The sequence below is a fragment of the Odontesthes bonariensis genome, chromosome 14 (genome assembly GCF_027942865.1).
Source record: "Odontesthes bonariensis isolate fOdoBon6 chromosome 14, fOdoBon6.hap1, whole genome shotgun sequence".
Lineage (NCBI taxonomy): Eukaryota > Metazoa > Chordata > Actinopteri > Atheriniformes > Atherinopsidae > Odontesthes > Odontesthes bonariensis.
Window position 1 is genome coordinate 23,966,949 of NC_134519.1, and position 17,642 is coordinate 23,984,590.

The 17,642-nt window shown below is 41.1% G+C and overlaps 2 protein-coding genes and 1 non-coding gene across 5 annotated transcripts; all 3 read left to right on the forward strand.

The window, feature by feature from the left end:
- The first annotated feature begins 964 nt into the window (after positions 1-964).
- Positions 965-6,824, forward strand: pdca (phosducin a). Of its 2 annotated transcripts, XM_075482327.1 has the most exons (7): positions 965-1,683; positions 2,094-2,195; positions 3,700-3,760; positions 4,708-4,844; positions 4,931-5,150; positions 5,281-5,393; positions 6,378-6,824. In XM_075482327.1, exons 3-7 carry the CDS (start codon positions 3,712-3,714, stop codon positions 6,564-6,566), a joined length of 708 nt encoding a protein of 235 aa, XP_075338442.1. In that variant the 5' UTR covers positions 965-1,683; positions 2,094-2,195; positions 3,700-3,711; the 3' UTR covers positions 6,567-6,824. The 2 variants fall into 2 exon arrangements, with proteins under 2 accessions (XP_075338442.1, XP_075338441.1); XM_075482326.1 differs by lacking the exon at positions 965-1,683 and having other exon boundaries at positions 1,920-2,195.
- trnan-guu (transfer RNA asparagine (anticodon GUU)) lies at positions 1,359-1,432 on the forward strand. Its single transcript has one exon. It is a non-coding gene; the product is annotated as a tRNA-Asn (tRNA).
- An 820-nt stretch (positions 6,825-7,644) lies between the features above and the next one.
- Positions 7,645-17,497, forward strand: LOC142399186 (kinesin-associated protein 3-like). Of its 2 annotated transcripts, XM_075483693.1 has the most exons (20): positions 7,645-7,798; positions 8,888-9,019; positions 9,393-9,550; positions 9,777-9,841; positions 10,032-10,173; positions 10,793-10,892; positions 10,987-11,111; positions 11,236-11,334; positions 11,657-11,835; positions 12,299-12,461; positions 12,762-12,862; positions 12,944-13,052; positions 13,205-13,317; positions 13,496-13,661; positions 14,361-14,486; positions 14,613-14,711; positions 14,821-14,906; positions 15,056-15,212; positions 15,491-15,575; positions 15,796-17,497. In XM_075483693.1, the coding sequence occupies exons 1-20, from the start codon at positions 7,770-7,772 to the stop codon at positions 15,896-15,898; spliced, it is 2,337 nt and encodes a 778-aa protein (XP_075339808.1). In that variant the 5' UTR covers positions 7,645-7,769; the 3' UTR covers positions 15,899-17,497. The 2 variants fall into 2 exon arrangements, with proteins under 2 accessions (XP_075339808.1, XP_075339809.1); XM_075483694.1 differs by lacking the exon at positions 7,645-7,798 and having other exon boundaries at positions 8,933-9,019; positions 9,493-9,550.
- The last annotated feature ends 145 nt before the right edge of the window (positions 17,498-17,642 follow it).

The window sequence follows — 17,642 nt, forward strand, 5'->3', positions numbered from 1 at the left end:
GTGCATTTTCTCGTATTTGAGGCGTGGTTTACGAATGCCTAGAGCCGTTTATTGGGCGCTACGAATGTCTATCAAATGACGTCAGGTTCTTCCCATGCTGCTTTGCGCGCGATTCATAGCCAATTGTATCACTTATACCAGATGACGACAGAAATTCGACGAGGAAGAAGAAAAAAAAAGGAAAATAAAAGTAAACTTGCGCTCTAAGCTACTTAAATTTAACAAAGTAGGCCTATATGCTATATTATACATGAATTTTTATGTTATAGAGTTGTGAATTTATTTTAATAATGGAGAAATTGAGCAGCCCTGCTTTGTTGTCTACAGTAGTAGATCAACCCTCATCTTACTTTGAAGCTCCCAGCTCCCAGAAGTGACGTCAACGAAGCTTTAGCAGCAGAAAAGCTATCAGGCTTGTGTTGATGATAATAATAAACTCCTGGACTATGTACAAACTTCCAAATGCATCGTTTTGTGAGTACAGACCATATTTGTACAACTGTAGAAGTTTGGTGTCATGACATGTGATTCTAGTGTGGTAATTTTGGAGATACTGCCAGGGTCAGTTAGCGCTTGTACTAAGCTATTCGGGATAACTCGGTAACTCAGCTGATGTTCAGCCAATATCGGAAAAACTTCGGGTGGGCTACTTGGCTGGATATCACGGTTCAAATGACCCCAGGTTGAATCTACTCCGAAACACTTTCTAAGGCTGCATTGAACGGTAACGTTGTGTCCGCTGTCATGTTGGATTAACGCTCTACAAGCTTCGGTGTAGCGCATAGACGTCATCGTCTTGCTGCCCCCCCGTTCTGTGATTGGTTCCCAAACTCTAGCAAAAATAAGGGCGGTGGTTTCCAGGCTGACTTTGCAGTGAGAATGAAATCGAGCGCAAAGCAGCATGGGAATTCCCAGGCTAGCAGACTGCAGCTTTAATGGAGAAACTTTTCCAAACTCTGAACGGTGTTGGCGTGGCCAGGCGGTGAAAATCGTGTAATGGCGTTCGTCGTTTGAAAGCCTTATCATTATCGCAAGGTCATGAAACTTGGCACACACGTCCACCCTGACGACCTCGTACCTATGCAGAGGGTATCGTGCGTGTGGGCAGAACTGCGCGACAACGGCGTCCAGCGCATTCCCCGACCTGCGCACAGGCTCGGTCCCGCTCAAGGCTGCTTGCAGCTCTAAGTTAGACACATAGATACAAACACTTGCTCTCACTTCCTCATATATTTGTGTTAATATTAATTGTTCTCTCTCTCAGTCAGAGCCTTTAAACACAGAAAACAGACCCCACCCAAGACGGACACTTCTCATGGCAATTTTCAAATTCTGAGACTGCACCGCTCACTCGCAGCGTCTCTGTGGCGCAATCGGTTAGCGCGTTCGGCTGTTAACCGAAAGGTTGGTGGTTCGAGCCCACCCAGGGACGGAATGTTTTTTTCTCCCTACTTTCGTTATGCGTTAATGCTACAGAGAACAATGTAAATTCATGTGTTTCCTTGTATTATCATGACCAAGCAGCTGCAGTTTAAACATTAATATTACGTGGAATGTTTTGGTTATATAAACATCAACAATTTCTTTAGAACAAACTCTTTTTGAGTGTTGTCACTTCATAATAAAATATATTTTTTGGTTGGTTTTTGGCAACCCCACCAGTCCTGAGTAATCCATATGAAGGTCAGAATTATTATTATTATTATTAGAAGAAATATTTGCTCCATCCAGTTAACTACATATTCAGCAGGTTCAAACATTGAAGAATGATAATAGAGAAAACAGCACCTAAAATCCCTACATGTGAACCATTTGGATTTATCCTTTTTTATTTTGCACTTGTACTTGACAGCTCATGGAAGCAACAGATTCTTATTGTATTTGACATTGTCTTGAAAAAAAAGTAAAATATGTTATTTCTGGTGTCGACTTGCCTTCATCAATCCATAACTGAGCCTGTATTACACCTAATCATATTAGACAACATCACGTTACAGTGACAGGGATGACGAAGATGACAGTGGAGATAAAGCTTATTCCCTCATCTCTCTCCCTACCTTTTTCCAAACTTGTTCTGCCCTTACTGCTGCCAGGCAACTCGCCAGTGAATGCCTGGCCTGACAGAAGATAACAAATAATTGCAGACTGATCAGTCTCAAATCTGACTGACATCCCTTCTTACTCAAGACACAAAGGTAAGAACAAAGGGCTGTTCTGGTTACATAGCATGCCCAACATTTGCACAATACTTTGTTGTTGGTGAAGCCACCAGCGAAATTGACCAAGCTTAAATGTAAACCACAGTGCTGGCACAGTCAAAGCTGAATTCAAACAGATTATATTTACCAGCTTGCAAAAAATTATGCATAAATATATTTTCAGTTTATTTGCTATTGTGATTTTTTTGCGATTTTTTTTAAAATCAAATTGTTTGTTAATATACAATTAGAATACCTTTAATGTAATATAATGTCATGTTCAAAAGCATCGTATGTGACGGGGCTGGTTTGACTCAAACCAACTATGCAAAAAAAAAAAAAAAGCACAGCATTAATAAAGTACGAATTAGCTGCCGCACACTAATGGGCTTTACCAGTTTGATGACTGACGCAGCCTTGATTAGGACCATGTTGTCATCAACAGCTCAGCTGTGTCAGCAGCTTTCCTGGTGTGTCCAGGAGAGAATTGGTTTCTTCATTATAAGTTGCACTGTCTGTGCCGACAGTCAGTGAACAGCAAAATATTGAATGAAATTCTCTCCCTTTAATGATGTCGATGGGGGCTGATCAAATCAGAATCACAGTGCAGTAAAATTGGTTACAAAAAGATCACATATTGTGTGATATCAGATACACCCTCGAACAAGAAGATGTTGTCAGCACTTGTGTGTGTGTGTGTGTCAGACTCCTGGTAATCTCAGCATAATCTGATAAGTAAACTTCAGCCTGGTTCACAATAAGTGTTTGTGACAACAGCATGCCCCAGTGTGGGCAGACACACACACCACTTGAGATCCAGATGGACGGGTTTGAACGTGTTGCAGTTCCACTACGCGTGGGATTCAATTCAAGTGACCTCTTTGCCTGCCCTTTTATCCAAATCAAAATTTCCAAGTGTTGCCCGGAGAACATGTGCCAGAGCATCAACTCAGAAACAACAAAGTATAACGCACAGTATTATCAGCATCCAACAAGTGTGGGAAAACCTAAATTATATATATGTAAAATATGTAAAAATTATGCTGCTGCCATGAGGCATTCTGTGAAAGAATAATCACCCAATTTTTCTAAAGAGGCAACATTTTGGCCCTAAAACCTTCATTAAAGTAACGTATTGCTACAGTGCTGTAAAGCTACTAAGTTAAAAAAAAAAAATTTACCCTCCAGCGTGTGTATTTTTCAACCTGAACTGGTGCTTCAAAACATCACAAAGTCACTGTAGTCCATGGCAGGGAAAATTAGCAAGCTACCCCTGTCCATGAATGTGTAACTTCTGGTTGTTCAGCAGATAAAATCCCCTTTTTCACACAAGCCATCATTGAAATATGTTGTCAAGGATAAATTAGCAGTCAGCTAGGAAACCTAACAAATTACAAACCACAGGAATGCACAAGTGAACTGGTAACTGTGGAGAATGTCAAACCTGTTCTCTTTATGGACCCGGTCAGGTTATCCAGTTTGTTTTTTCTGTGCATTGCAGGCCACTAGCAGGATGTCTGGTGCCACTCAGGACGAAGAGGAGCTGCCTGTCACTCACACAGGTCAGAGATGCCAGTCAGACACACGTAGACGAGAGAAAAGTTAATGGTGCTGTATTTCTGCCATTTCGTAAGTCATAGTCTCGTTGACTTTCCACTGAATGAACCCCTAAAAATAAACTTCTGTTAGTTAAAACAACATATTTTTTTCTTCTTCATTCCTTTAAATGACACGTTGCACTCATTGACTCATTAACATGCAAATAAACCCCACTTCTATCTCCATTTCTAACGTGAAAGTAGCTGCTCACTCTTACCTATCGCTAACCAAATTACAACAAATGTCATCTTCAGGCACTCCAGAGATACAGTCCAATTCAAGCCAATTAAATTCCAAATCATTAAATTCCAAATGAATCCAATTCATACTTGCAAATCCAGTTAAAAAACATAGCCCAGCCGAGGAAATCGACACATTGCACCAAAACTTCTCCTCAATCCAATCCCCCATCCTGAGCGTGCACGAGGCGACTGTGGAAAGAAAAAAGCCTTCCTTTAACAGGAAGAAACCTCCATCAGAACCAGACTCAGGAAGAGTGGCCATCTACCTCGACCAGCTGGGGTTTGAGAGGACAGGAAAGAGGGGACAGCAGACACCGTAACACCAGGCCAGGGACACCTGCTGAGAAACAGAAACACAAATTAATGACAGCAATAACGTTATATGTAGATAGAGAAAAAAGAAAGCGGAGTGAGGAAAGGTGCAGCATATAGCATCATAACTATGAGATGTGTGCCTGCTTCCTGGACAGATACTGGCTATTGGCTCCACAAGAGGGGGGCCTGAAAACTGAAGACTCTGCCTCCCATTCTACTTTTAGAAACTCTTTTTTTGCCTTAAATACTTACTCTAGAATATAAGAATAGCATATGCATGGACATCAGTTTATAAGGGGAGTCATTTTTATGTAAGCATGATGTGATAATCTTGTGACTATATGTGTTTCCAGGTCCAAAAGGGGTAATTAATGATTGGCGAAGGTTCAAGTTGGACAGTGTGGATCAGAATGTCCCTCAAAACAAAAGAGAGCTACTCAGACAAATGTCCACTCCTCGAGAGGATGACAGTGGGAGAGCCAACAGAAAGGTACATAAAGCAAATAAACACAAATAAACCAATAGATTTAAGTAGAATAAAAGACGAGGTAGCAATTTACCTTTCTTCCTCTCCAGATGAGTGTTCAGGAGTACGAGCTGATTCAAGAGGAGGATGAGCGTTGCTTGAAACGCTATAGAAAACAGTGTATGCAGGAAATGCACGAGCGCCTGAGCTTCGGTCCCAAGTTTGATACCGTCCACGAACTTGAGAGTGGAGAGGCCTTCCTGGAAGTGATAGAGAAGGAACATCGGTTAACCCTTGTGGTAGTCCACATCTACGAGCACGGTGTCAAAGGTCTGGATTATTTTCAAAGTGTTGATTTATAAAACCATGATTATTACACTGTCTCACTGATTAGTTAGATATAATAACATATATCGATGTAATCCTACTACACACTGTCTGCTTATCTGTTCTTTGTCAGGTTGTGAGCAGCTGAACTCATGCCTGGACTGTCTGGCTGCAGAGTACCCCACTGTCAAGTTCTGTCGCATCGATGCTGTGGAAACTGGCGCAGCTGAGCGCTTCTCCACTGAGGTTAGTAATCTCTTTGAAAGGAAAACTGAAATCATTAATATAATATTATTAAGAAGAATAGTTGAGATAACTACAGTGATTGTTAGGATATTGTAGTACTATCAGTGCAATTTTCTGTAGTGAGATAACACATTCTTATGACATCACATTGACTTATGTGAAATTAACTGTCTGTTGAACATGGACAGTATGGCATTACAGGTATTAAAAAAGCATCAGAATTTGAGTAAGAACACACAATATAATGATGTATTGCATCAACTGATCCTTTACCTGGATTACTGGTTGCCGACTCCTGCTGCCGTCACACTCGAAACAGTTGGACATACAAACCGGACACCTTAATGATATGCCGTACTTTGAAAATTGTGTTGTGTGTCACGAAAATAATGCAGGTTTTGTGCTCTCCATCACAAATACAACATTTTCTGTTTCAGGACTATTTCACCACCTGACTTTATAAAAAACACAGAAGAGGTCCTAAACTGTCTATCCCGTTGATGGCTAAATTAGAAATACCTGGATCAATGTCAAAAGTTTGTCGCTTCTAAGTTTTGGCCATGCCCTGCCTTTGGCTAAACGTTCATGCAAATCTATCCACTTTTTCCCCAGTAATCCTTCTAACAAACAGCCCGACAAACTGTATCAACCACTTTTTGTAAAGAAATTGCATTGTTAAAGATGGATGGCATTTCCACCTCATAAGCAAACGTGAAAATATCACAAAATATCTGAGAAATAACTAGGTGACACTATTCATAGAATCTGCGTTGCAGTGATAGAGAGGCACGGTATCAGTTTTGCATAAGTTTGGCATCAGCTACTAATCTCTGCCACTTAAAATCTGACACTAACAATTTTCATTTCAAATGCAAAAGTGAAAAGCGTGCTTTTGCCTTATTCTTTGTCTACTGTCACTATTAAAATGCACATTGTCAGACACAACCAAAAAGTACACTCTGATTCTTGTTACTGTCTTTCCAGGTTCTTCCTGCACTGCTGGTATACAAGGCTGGTGAATTACTGGGTAATTTCCTGGCTGTTGCTGCACGCTTCAGTGAAGAGTTCTTTGCAACGGATGTGGAGGCGTTTCTCAATGAATATGGCCTCTTACCTGAGAAGGAGTTCAGTGCATGTGCTGACGATGAAGAAGATGCTGGGGAGGTGGAATAAAAGAACAGGGAATGAGAAGGGGGATGACTAAGAGGGGCTGCAGAAGATGGAGGGATGGGTGGAAACAGAGAAAGAGGAAACAGTAAGAGGGGATACAACAGCAAAGGGGTAAACTGAAGACAGCTAAGGAGAGGAAGAGGTGGAGAAAGACGGGACAGTGTTTCGGTCAGAAAACATGCATCCAAATAAAGGAAACATATGCTCCGAACACACACAATAGCAGACATCCAGCAGCACATGTCGAATGTCAATTGTATTTAGAAGCAGCTAGGTGTAAACCTCAGTCTGTGAGGTCTGTGTTGAAATACTGCTTGGCGGTAATATCATAGCTCTCCAATAAAAAATATTTATCAAAGTGCTCTCTCTGTCTGTGTAAAAGTGTAACAGTACATGGAGGTAATTTTTAAAGGGCAAAATGTCAACTGCAGTAACAGGCACATAATGCAAGCGCAGGGTTGTGTGATCACGTATACTAGGCCAACTTTAATTAGCATATTTTAAAGCCAGAGCGATTTCTTCATGAAAGGAAAAAAAAAGGATGTAAATCATTTTAAAAACACAAGTCCTCTTGAGACTTTACAGTCAGTCTTTACTGTGCTTCCCTTGTGTTTTCTTAATTGAGCTAAAATGATAATAATGATAATGACACGTTAGCTACAGTTATTTAGTTAGAAAATAAAGCTTTATATCACTGGGACAATCATTTCAGTCCTCCATTAAGGACACGATAATGAGGCCAGAAATATTGTTCAGTGTGTAGCTCCCATAGTTCCAGCCTCTATTTGGATATTTAACTCGTCATTGAGGGGCAATTGAGTGTGTAAGTCCAAAGTTTTGTCTCCCAGGCTGCGACTTCCGACAATCTCATGGGCTGAAACCAACCTTTACAATTCCTATTGTTTCAGTATACAGATGGTAGTGTTATGTGAAAATATACCTACATTTTTGCTTACTATGTTTTTCACGTTATTTTCTCTGATTAAGTAAAGAAACCCTGCCTGTGAGTCATAATCTGGGACCAAAATATTAATTAATGCCTCCATGTTTGGAGTCCACGCTCCGGTGTTGACAGCCTTCGCTGTGATGACAGCGGTGCAAGTTGGAAGCACCCGGATTCATTAGGTCGTGATTTGTACGTGGAATCCATCACATGTGATCCAGCTATAGAGTCTTTTAAAACCTGAAACCTTAAATTTCAAGAAAATGCAGGATGACGGGCGGTACCTCAAACGGTGAGACGTAACAAAGCTAAGTTTGTAGTTGGTTCATGCTTCTGGTATATCGAATATGTAATTGTGGACTGGCTCATGTTTCTTTATTATCTGCGTCCATGCAGCTGTGTCAGCTGTAACTGCGGTTGTTATTCACCCGGATAGGAGTGTTTGTCATTAAAAATTCTTGCTAGTTAGCTAGCCCGGCTTCTTGCTTTGAGAGAAACCAACGCTGACAAGTCAAACTTTGGGGAATTTTATTTTTACATGCTCGCCGGGAGAGAAAAGCATCACTTCTAGTAATGCACGGAAGCTATTGCAAATCACTAAGAGCCGTTTATTAATTCGGCATACGTGCAATCTACCTATCAGGCAAATTATTTATCAAAATGTCTCACTACGGATATGTCTCCACACGCCCCAGTTAGCGCTGCTGCCTAGCTAATGCAGAGCAGGGAGCTTATCTGTTTAAATCGGGACAAGTAGTCAACTTACGATGCTTTGAAAATGTACAGCGTTGTATCCACGCCATGGAAAATTATCAAAGATAAATTCCCATGTCATATCACAACAACGCCTTTTAAGTCATGTGTTATTAAACTGGGTTCAGCTTTAGGGTCCACAAATGAAGGGGAAGGGAAATCTGGGTCGTTTAACATGGCTTGCAAGCTTCTGTGAAATTTCGGCCGATTCGTAGCAGACCAATAAACAATCGTTCTTACACGATTTATTAACTGGCAATTTACGCAGTGGGCTGAGCTAAATATGTCTTACAATTTTATTCTTTTTTATAATCACTTTGCTCGTTTTGTTAGCTAGTCAGAGCAGCCATTGTATGTTGCTGCCTGGGCGTGTCTTCCTGAGTCTGACTGTGAGTGCTTTGTGGATGAAATGTTAAAAAAAAAAAAAAGGATTTGTCACTTGGATGGTGATTAAGAACTCATAGCTTTATCAACATTTAATGGTATTGTAGCATACATTTTTCTTTTAGATTCGAATAGTATTTAATATGTTGCTAAAATGAGTTTACAAGTTTGAAAGACTTGACAAGCATTAAACAGCATTACAAGTTTGACTTGTTGCTTGTTGTCTGTCCATCTTCACCCGTAGCAAAGTGACTGCTGGCAGTTTGGATGTCCATCCCACCGAGAAGGCCCTCGTTGTCCACTATGAGGTGGAGGCATCTGTCCTTGGAGAGAGTGGGGGTCCTGTGTTGGGTGAACGCAAAGAGGGACAAAAAATGTGAGCGAAGCCCTGACCTTTGTTCTCATAATTCCTGTTCTTTTTCCTCTTGTTTGGGGCTGTGCTCCCATATCTGTATACTCATTTTCTTTCATTAAAAATAGGTTGTAAGTTGAAGAGAGGGGTTATTCGGGGGTTAGCCTGATACCTACATTCACCATTTGGACAGATATATTCATTTAAACTTGATAGGGAGACATATTTGTCATTTTACTGATATGTTAAAATGGATGAGAATTGGGGACGAGCTGATTTTGCAACGATCTGTGACGCTGAATTCTTTTGCATGCTCATAATGCAGTCAGCAATCCTTTCCAAAGCTGGATGGATGGATGAAAGCAATCACTCTTCAATGTCCTTTCCTTCCCCTCAGTATCCGTGTGAAAAGCCTCTCTCCGACTACAGATTTGTCAGCTTTGGCCAAGAAAGTGGTGGATGAGTGTAAATTCATCCCTGCCTCCCGTTTGCCCCAGGTGGAGCAGCTGCTTTATTACCTACAGAACAGAAAATCATCCCCAGTAGAGGGCAAGGGTGAGACATATAACCACTATTGCATCCGAGCTGTGGATTTGACTTTCTTTTGTTGCTGTCATTTCTTTGTAATGCCCACACAAAATCAGTCAGTGCAATCTGTAAGTAGTGTGTAGCACTGACACCCCAAAGTCAGCAGTGAACATTACCAGTGCTTAAGTTATCAGTGTAGTTGCTGTTTTGTAGTGTTTTGAAATGAAATACATTTTGTGTCTTTGACTTTCAGCTTTGGAAAAGAAAGAGAAAAGAACAGCAAAGCCCAGAGACCTAACACCATTTGAAGGGATGGAGGTAACAGCTCGGCTTCAGTTGGCTCTCAGACAGGAGCTCCATAAAGAAAATCTTGCTCTTGAATTTGAATGAATAATTCAATGAATGTGTTGATGTTGATGTCTTAAAACAAAGATTTTCAGATCTTTCTGGGACCCGTATGTCATGTCCTTCATTTGTAACAGGTTGTCCGCCTCGTTATTTTTTGTAGTTAAACGAGGAATCGGTCATAACTAAAGTGGATGAGTATGTTGAGCTGCTCTATGAAGGCATCCCAGAGAAGATCAGAGGCTCTGCTCTCATTCTGCAACTCGCCCGCAACCCTGACAACCTGGAAGAGCTGCTGCACAACGGTACGGTTTCATTTTCCCTACAGACGTGCAACACTTTTTCAAATGTCTTCAGTGGGTCTGAGCTCTTTGATGATCCGTGGGTCTTCCAGGAATATATTACGTTATTTGACTTAATAGAAAGAAGAGAAAAAAATAAATTGCAGTTTGTCATTCTGATTTGTCAGTATGATGGCATACGGGCACAAATATTACCTGACAGTTGATTGTGAGCTTTTGTCAGACTGTATTTATGAGCCCATTGCTGGTGACAAACATAATTCATTCCTCTTTGAACCTCCTGCCGGTTAAACGAAGGTAACAAAACACTTAAGCTCTGATAAACTCTGAAAGATGAATCTGCTGCATGAATGGATTTTCTCTAGAAGACCATGCTTAAAGCTATCTCCACCTTAAGTGATATTCAGTATCGTGCAGTATCTGTCTTGCCATTGAATTTAAGCCATCCCATATTCAGCATAGGAGCATAGAAACTTGGCTTCTCCAGACTTTCGGTACCAACTTGGTGCCAAAAAAGACATCTCTGATTTTTGCTCATAGATTGTGCCACACTTGTCTTCATTTGTGGAGCTACCGCTCATGTCATCTAACCTAAAAGATACCTGCTTGTTTGTGTGTATAGAAACAGCTCTCGGTGCTCTGGCCAGAGTACTGAGAGAGGACTGGAAACAGAGTGTTGAGCTAGCTACCATTATCATTTACATCTTCTTCTGCTTCTCCAGGTAACACTCACTCACACACACTCACATACGGTGACACATATTTCTTCAATATGTCTAACGGTTATTTCTTATCTTCTTACATCTTTTCCTCCAGTTTTTCTCAGTTTCACGGAGTGGTTAGCCATTATAAAATAGGAGCGTTGTGCATGAGCGTAGTGGAACATGAGCTGAAGAGGCATGAAATGTGGCGTGAGGAGCTACGCAAGAAGAACAAGGCTTATATCTTTTTTTCTGCTGTCCTTCACCTCTTCAGTTTGAGCCGACAGTTACTTTTTCCTCCTCTCCTCCTGTTGTGTTTGTCTGACTTTCACCGAATGTTTTCTTTGACATTTTTTTCGTTTACGCGAGTCGGCACCAGAAAATGGCTCCCTAAGAAGAGACCAGGACAAAGCTCTGAGAAAGTACCAAGGTCTTCTGGCTAAGCAGGAGCAGCTGCTCAGAGGTAGGACCAGACTTGCAGTGGCTTTAAAAGCAGTGCCGGTATTTCTCTTTGCTATGACGTGAAAGCAGAGTTAATTTGTCACATATACTGAAATAAATTTTCCGAATAAAGTATTCACCTCAGAATGTCCCAGCAGCCTGTGTTATAAATGTTCTAGAACTCTCCCGCTCATGTAGAATGAACCCCAGTAACTTTACAGTAATGTTTCACCCCAAGCCCCTTAACCTCTCTCATTATCAACGCTTGACACACACATTAAGGAATGCTGAAAACGTGTTGCTTTTATTTTCTCCCATTCTCGTTCCTCTCCTCCTCCTGCCAGTATCTCTCTACCTCTTGCTGAACCTCGCTGAGGACACGAGGACGGAGCTGAAGATGAGAAACAAGAACATTGTTGGACTGCTGGTCAAAGTTCTTGAACGGGATGATGAGGAGCTGCTTGTCCTGGTGGTGTCATTCCTCAAAAAACTCTCCATCTTCCTGGAGAATAAGAATGACATGGTGAGTGAAGGGACTGAGGGGACCTAAAATATCATCTTATACTTACAGTAGGTCCGTTTTTTTTTTTTTTTTTTTTTTTTTATGTGAGCAAACTGTGTCTACTAATTGGAGTACTGAAATGTGAAACCATAATTCTGCATTTTCACAAAGTACCATCTTTAAGTGACAGACAATGTGATCTTAAATTGTAGAAACTGTTAGTTGATAATTCCACACATCATCGTTCATACAGTAAGATTATACCAGAGTAATGACTTTAGATGATAATCATTTTCAATACAATTTACAATAATCATTGGCTGAAATTCCATCATCGGAATAGTGACATCATGCCAGATGTCTGGCTGTGATTTTGTCATTATTAATCAGTAGTTGTTATGACTTTAGCCTCATTGTTCTGTGGCTCTCTGCTGCTTCAGTCTCATTGTTGTGATGTAATGGGGTGTGTGTTTGGGACTTGCAGGCGGAGGTAGATACTGTGGAGCGATTGGCTCGCCTTGTTCCCTGTGAGCACGAGGACTTATTAAACCTGACTCTACGTTTGCTGCTCAACCTCTCCTTCGACTCGGGACTCAGAGCCAAGATGGTGGAGGTTGGGCTTTTACCGAAACTGACTGCATTGCTGGGTAATGATCTACACTAAAAAAAAAAAAAGAAAAAGCAGTATACTTTTGCAGAGCTCTGCTTTCAGCCCAGTGGTGGCAGTGTCAGTGGGTTAGTCCAGTCCTTTGGTGGTGATCATTCATGATGAATCCCACTCACTGACTTCCTCTGACATTACTGCCACCAGGAAGTAGACATTCATAGTTTTAAAGGAAATGTGTAACGATGGGAGTATTTCTCCTGTTATATTATATTGTCAGCTGTTGAGAGATCGATGAGTATGTGACTATTTTGTTGTATGTGTGTGTTTTATTGTCATGAAGGTGACGAGAACAACCGGCAGGTAGCCATGCGCATCCTGTACCATGTCAGCATGGACGACCGGTTCAAGGGCATGTTTGTTTACACTGACTGCGTACCTCAGGTACAGTGAGATCCTCTGAGATTATGAGTGCCAGAGAGTTTCAGATCCGTAGCTAACAAACATGCACATGTCTTGATGTAGCTAATGCAAATGCTGTATGAGCACGGTGAGGAGGAAATTGAAGCTGAGCTCATCTCTCTCTTCATCAACCTGGCTGCAAACAAGAGGAATGCACATCTCATGTGTGAAGGTATTTTACTTTTTCTATGAGTGGAGGCTGTGTGCTATTCAACTATGTCTGTACAGCACACAAGCTCTTCGTAAGAGAGTTGTCTGCCTCCCTTTGAATTGATAAATGTTTAACTGTTTTTCTGTTTTTTTTCCTTCTCTGTCCACCTGTAGGAAATGGACTGAAGATGCTCATGAAGAGAGCTCTGAAGACAAAAGACGGCCTTCTGATGAAGATGATCAGAAACATCTCACAGCATGATGGGACAACCAAACCACTATTCATTGTGAGCTATATATAATGTACACAGTGTGGAGAAAAAAAAAGTACCACTGCTAAAAGTCTAAGATTGATCATAAAAAGGACTCATTGGTTGAAAGTTTTAGCTTACTGTATGGGTCGGTCTATTGCTCAGTGGAAGATTTCAACGTTTCGTGGTGTTTGCTCCCCTCTGTCTCTGTCAGGACTATGTGGGTGACCTGGCAGCGGAGATCCGCGCCGAGGAGGAGGAGGAGTGGGTTCTGGAGTGTCTGGGAACGCTGGCCAACCTCACCATCCCTGACTTGGACTGGGAGTTGGTGCTGAAGGAGTATAACCTGGTGCCTTACCTCAAAGACCGACTAAAACCAGGTACTGATTAGATTCGGAGGTTTAAAACTGATGAAAACTTTGAAACTCAGCTGTCAGAGCACGTAACTCACTCGCATGGTGCAACAGTTCGCTTTCAGCTTGCAGCTGACTTTAGAGAGTCCACAACACTTTTTCTTCAAATGACCTGCATCCAGAGCATCCATGTTAAAGCCATTCTTTGATCGGGGATGGTATCCCTGGTAAAGAGATGGCTACACCCCCTCTTCCCTCTGTGCTTTTGGCGTTCAGGAGGATTATTTCCCTCAGTTCTGCTGCAGCCTGACTGAAGCAGTGGGCTGGTCATGTAAACTAACTTTCGCGGTCATTTGAATAGCTAAAGTCAGTCAGAGTTAAGTTATTGCCATGTAAAAAAAAAAAAAAAAACTTAAAACAAGGAACTTCACGGTTCTTTTCAGGTTAACCTTGTAAATCCTGAAATCTACACGACTTTGTATTTCACAGCTTGTGAGACTTCATGATGCATTCATGCACACCTTGTAAATCTAAGACTATACTTTAAAAACCATGAATGTTGTAGTTTAATCAGTAAAGGTCTAGTTATTAGAGTAGTAAAATCCTCATGAATTTATTTAGTGAGGTGACCTAAAAAAAAAAAATAAAAAAAGGTTGTGTTCTTTGATTCAAGAATCGGTTCTGAAGAGACTCCCAGACCACTTGAGTCGTCTGTTTGTATTTCAGGCTCAGCAGAGGATGACCTCATCCTGGAGGTGGTCATTATGATCGGAACAGTTTCCATGGATGACGCCTGTGCCGCCATGCTGGCTAAATCTGGCATCATCCCTGCCCTCATTGAGCTGTTGAACGGTAATACACATACCTGCGGTTCTGTTCAAGATATATTCTGTAAAAAAGTTTGCCTTGGATTCTAATAAATTCCTCACGTCTCTTTTTTTTTTTTTTTATTATTATTATTTTTTTTTATGAATGTAGCCCAGCAGGAGGACGATGAGTTTGTGTGTCAGATTGTCTATGTCTTCTATCAGATGGTGTTTCACCAAGCTACCCGAGACGTCATCATCAAAGACACCCGTATCCTTCCTGTTTTTTTTTTTTTTTCTCTTTGTTTGCAACATATTTTAAATACACAACCCTTTAACAAATGACTATTTCTGTAGATTTTCTTTAACCATCCGTGCAGAGGCTCCAGCTTACCTGATAGATTTGATGCATGACAAGAATGCAGAGATCAGAAAAGTGTGCGACAACACTCTCGACATTATTGCCGTGAGTGAACCGCATCTTTCTAAAGCAAAATGGCGTCTCTGGCTGGCTGAAGTACCAAATCGGGACACATTTGATTTTGAAGATATGGAGTTGAAACACCCTTTCCTGCCTTTGTCCATTGTTTCATTTTTTTACTCTTCGTTTTCCAGGAGTATGATGAGGAGTGGGGGAGGAAAATCCAGTCGGAGAAATTTCGTTTCCACAACAACCAGTGGTTGGAGATGGTTGAGAGCCGCCAAGCTGACGAGCCTGAGCCGTATCTGTACGACAACGACAACGACAGGACCGATCTATTCTACAGCGCAGGTACACACAAAACCCAGACCTTTTTCATGTAGAGTAACAAACGCTTCCAAATATGACGAGCCTGCCGTGTCATTTTTTCCCTTTTTACTTTGAGTGATTTAGTCCTTTGTTTTTTAAAGTCACAGTACCACAACATGGCACCGCGTAAATTAAAAAATGAGTGCCCACTTAATTATTTTCTATTTGCAACATTCAAAAAAGATTAGCACCATTTGAAAGAGTTTTTCAATACTTTTTTTGCACTTGTACAGTTAATTGATATGTGAATGGATCTCTAGATGGAATAACTCCAGCAGATGGCTCAGTCAGTCCGGATTTTTTCGGTGACCTGCAGCCTCAGAATGGAGACTCGCACCTCACAGGGTAAGTTTACCTACACCAGTAACGGGAGCCCTTTCCTCACCCAGAGAGATGATCCACTCTTACATCTAACCAACCGGTTAGAAAAGAACACCATTAATAATCTCGCTGGGACAGATTATTTCTCAGTTGTTCTTTTCTGCCGTTTTCTTTTCGTTTTCTTTCCTCTCCCCCCCTGCATGCTAAAAATAACAATGTCAATTTGTGTTGCTTTCTGTGTCAGAGAGGTGAGTGACGTCTTCGACCAGACCAGCTCATCACCTGGACGACCGCCCACTGCCTACGGCTTCAGACCCGACGAACGACCTTTATATCAATACTCGTAGATGTGCACAAGTCTGCTCCCAGCTACGTATCCCGTCAACTTAAATTCATTCCCCATACACCATCCTGCATTGTCACTTATTCACTGCTCCAACCCCATCTTTCACAGCTGAATTTCTCTGGACTGGCTCAGACAGCGGTCGTACGGTCCGACACTAATCATACAGAGAAGACTGAGTCAGTGATACTGCAAGTTTAACTAGTTCTGCTTCCATGCAGTTACTCTTCATGTAGCTATTTCATTCATTTATTCACCATTATACTAAACAGACCAGTAGTTAAGTCTTCCTTGCCACAAGCGTCTTACGGTCAACAAATAATATAGTAAAAAGAGAAAGAACAAAAAAAAGGGACTTTTCTGGAAATACATGTTGATAGGTTTTGGATGTTTTTTACTCTGTAATGATTTTTATTTATTGTTACTTCAAATCCACAGAGAAAAGCAACCTCATCCCATTGTTGAGGGTTTCAGATCCAATTGTTTGGTTCCTTTGGCACTATGTCAGCATGTCTTTGCAATCTCATTAAGATGCACTAAATTCTCCATAAGTTTGTGTCTGTGTAAGTGAAATTGGCACTTTTTTTTTCACAGGCTGGGCTGCCTTCACACTGGCAGGCTAATCTGGGTCAGGTTGAATCTGTATTGCTCGCAGTGCTACTTATCTGCTGGTAGTGTGGTCCCAGATTTGGTTGTGATATGCTGATAGTAACTTGTGTAGTCACAAGCCTGCAGCAGCGATGAATAGCAAGTCTTTAGTGAAATCTTTGCTCTCTTTGATGTATGACCAGATTTCTCCTTAAAGGTTGATGGGGTAAAAGAACTCCCAAAGGCATGCAAATTTAAGTTCGAAACCACTGGAAAAAGTGATGGAGTGCACATCTAAAAGTTGAATCACAGAAGGATGCCTTTAGCCAGCACATGACTTTAGCCTTTCTCTGCAACATACATAATGAATGACTTGGCCAAGATTCTCTTGTAAACAAGATTTTATACCTCAGAGATTCTACTTTTCTCGGTCAAAGGTTGAATTAACATAGTAAGACCACAGCAGTATTGCATCGATCTCGTGAATATAGAAACGGATTCCCTGTCTCTGCAGAGGAGCTTGGACACCTGTGTCGGGATGAAATCATGTTTTTTTTTCACCTGCCACCATACGGCCCTCATTAAACCGCACTGTAACGCAGTATACATAGGAGGCTTCATCCAGTCGGCCTGGATCGACTTGGAAGTCTGTGGCAGCTGTTGGAGTCGCCCCAGCAGCAGATTCCAGGAATAAAATTGTATTCCTCAGCTAAACTACATGTAAGGAGATTCACACTGACAAAAGTTATATACTGTATTACTGTTAGGCACGTTTTGCACATATGGTTTTAATCCAATGCATGTTATGGTTATATTTTTTTTCTTCTTCTTATGAGAAAACATTAATTTATGTACATTACTGTGTTGTTGTTTTTTTTTTTTTTAAAAAAACAGCTCTCATTTTTGCTTGTCAAGATGGTGTAAATAGAAGCAAGTAGTGGATTAGTAATGCTCTCCATCCCTCTTACTGTCATTTGTCCTCAGGTTCTTTAATAAAAAAGAATCTCACATTTAATTTAATGACTCTTACGTGTTTTTGTTCGCACTTCCGTCAGGGGATTTATGGACGCCATGTTTATGGATGCCTTTGTTTCCATACAAGGCACCGTCTGTACTTTCTGAGATGGTTGTTTTTATCACGTTTCTTTTTTGTGGAACCT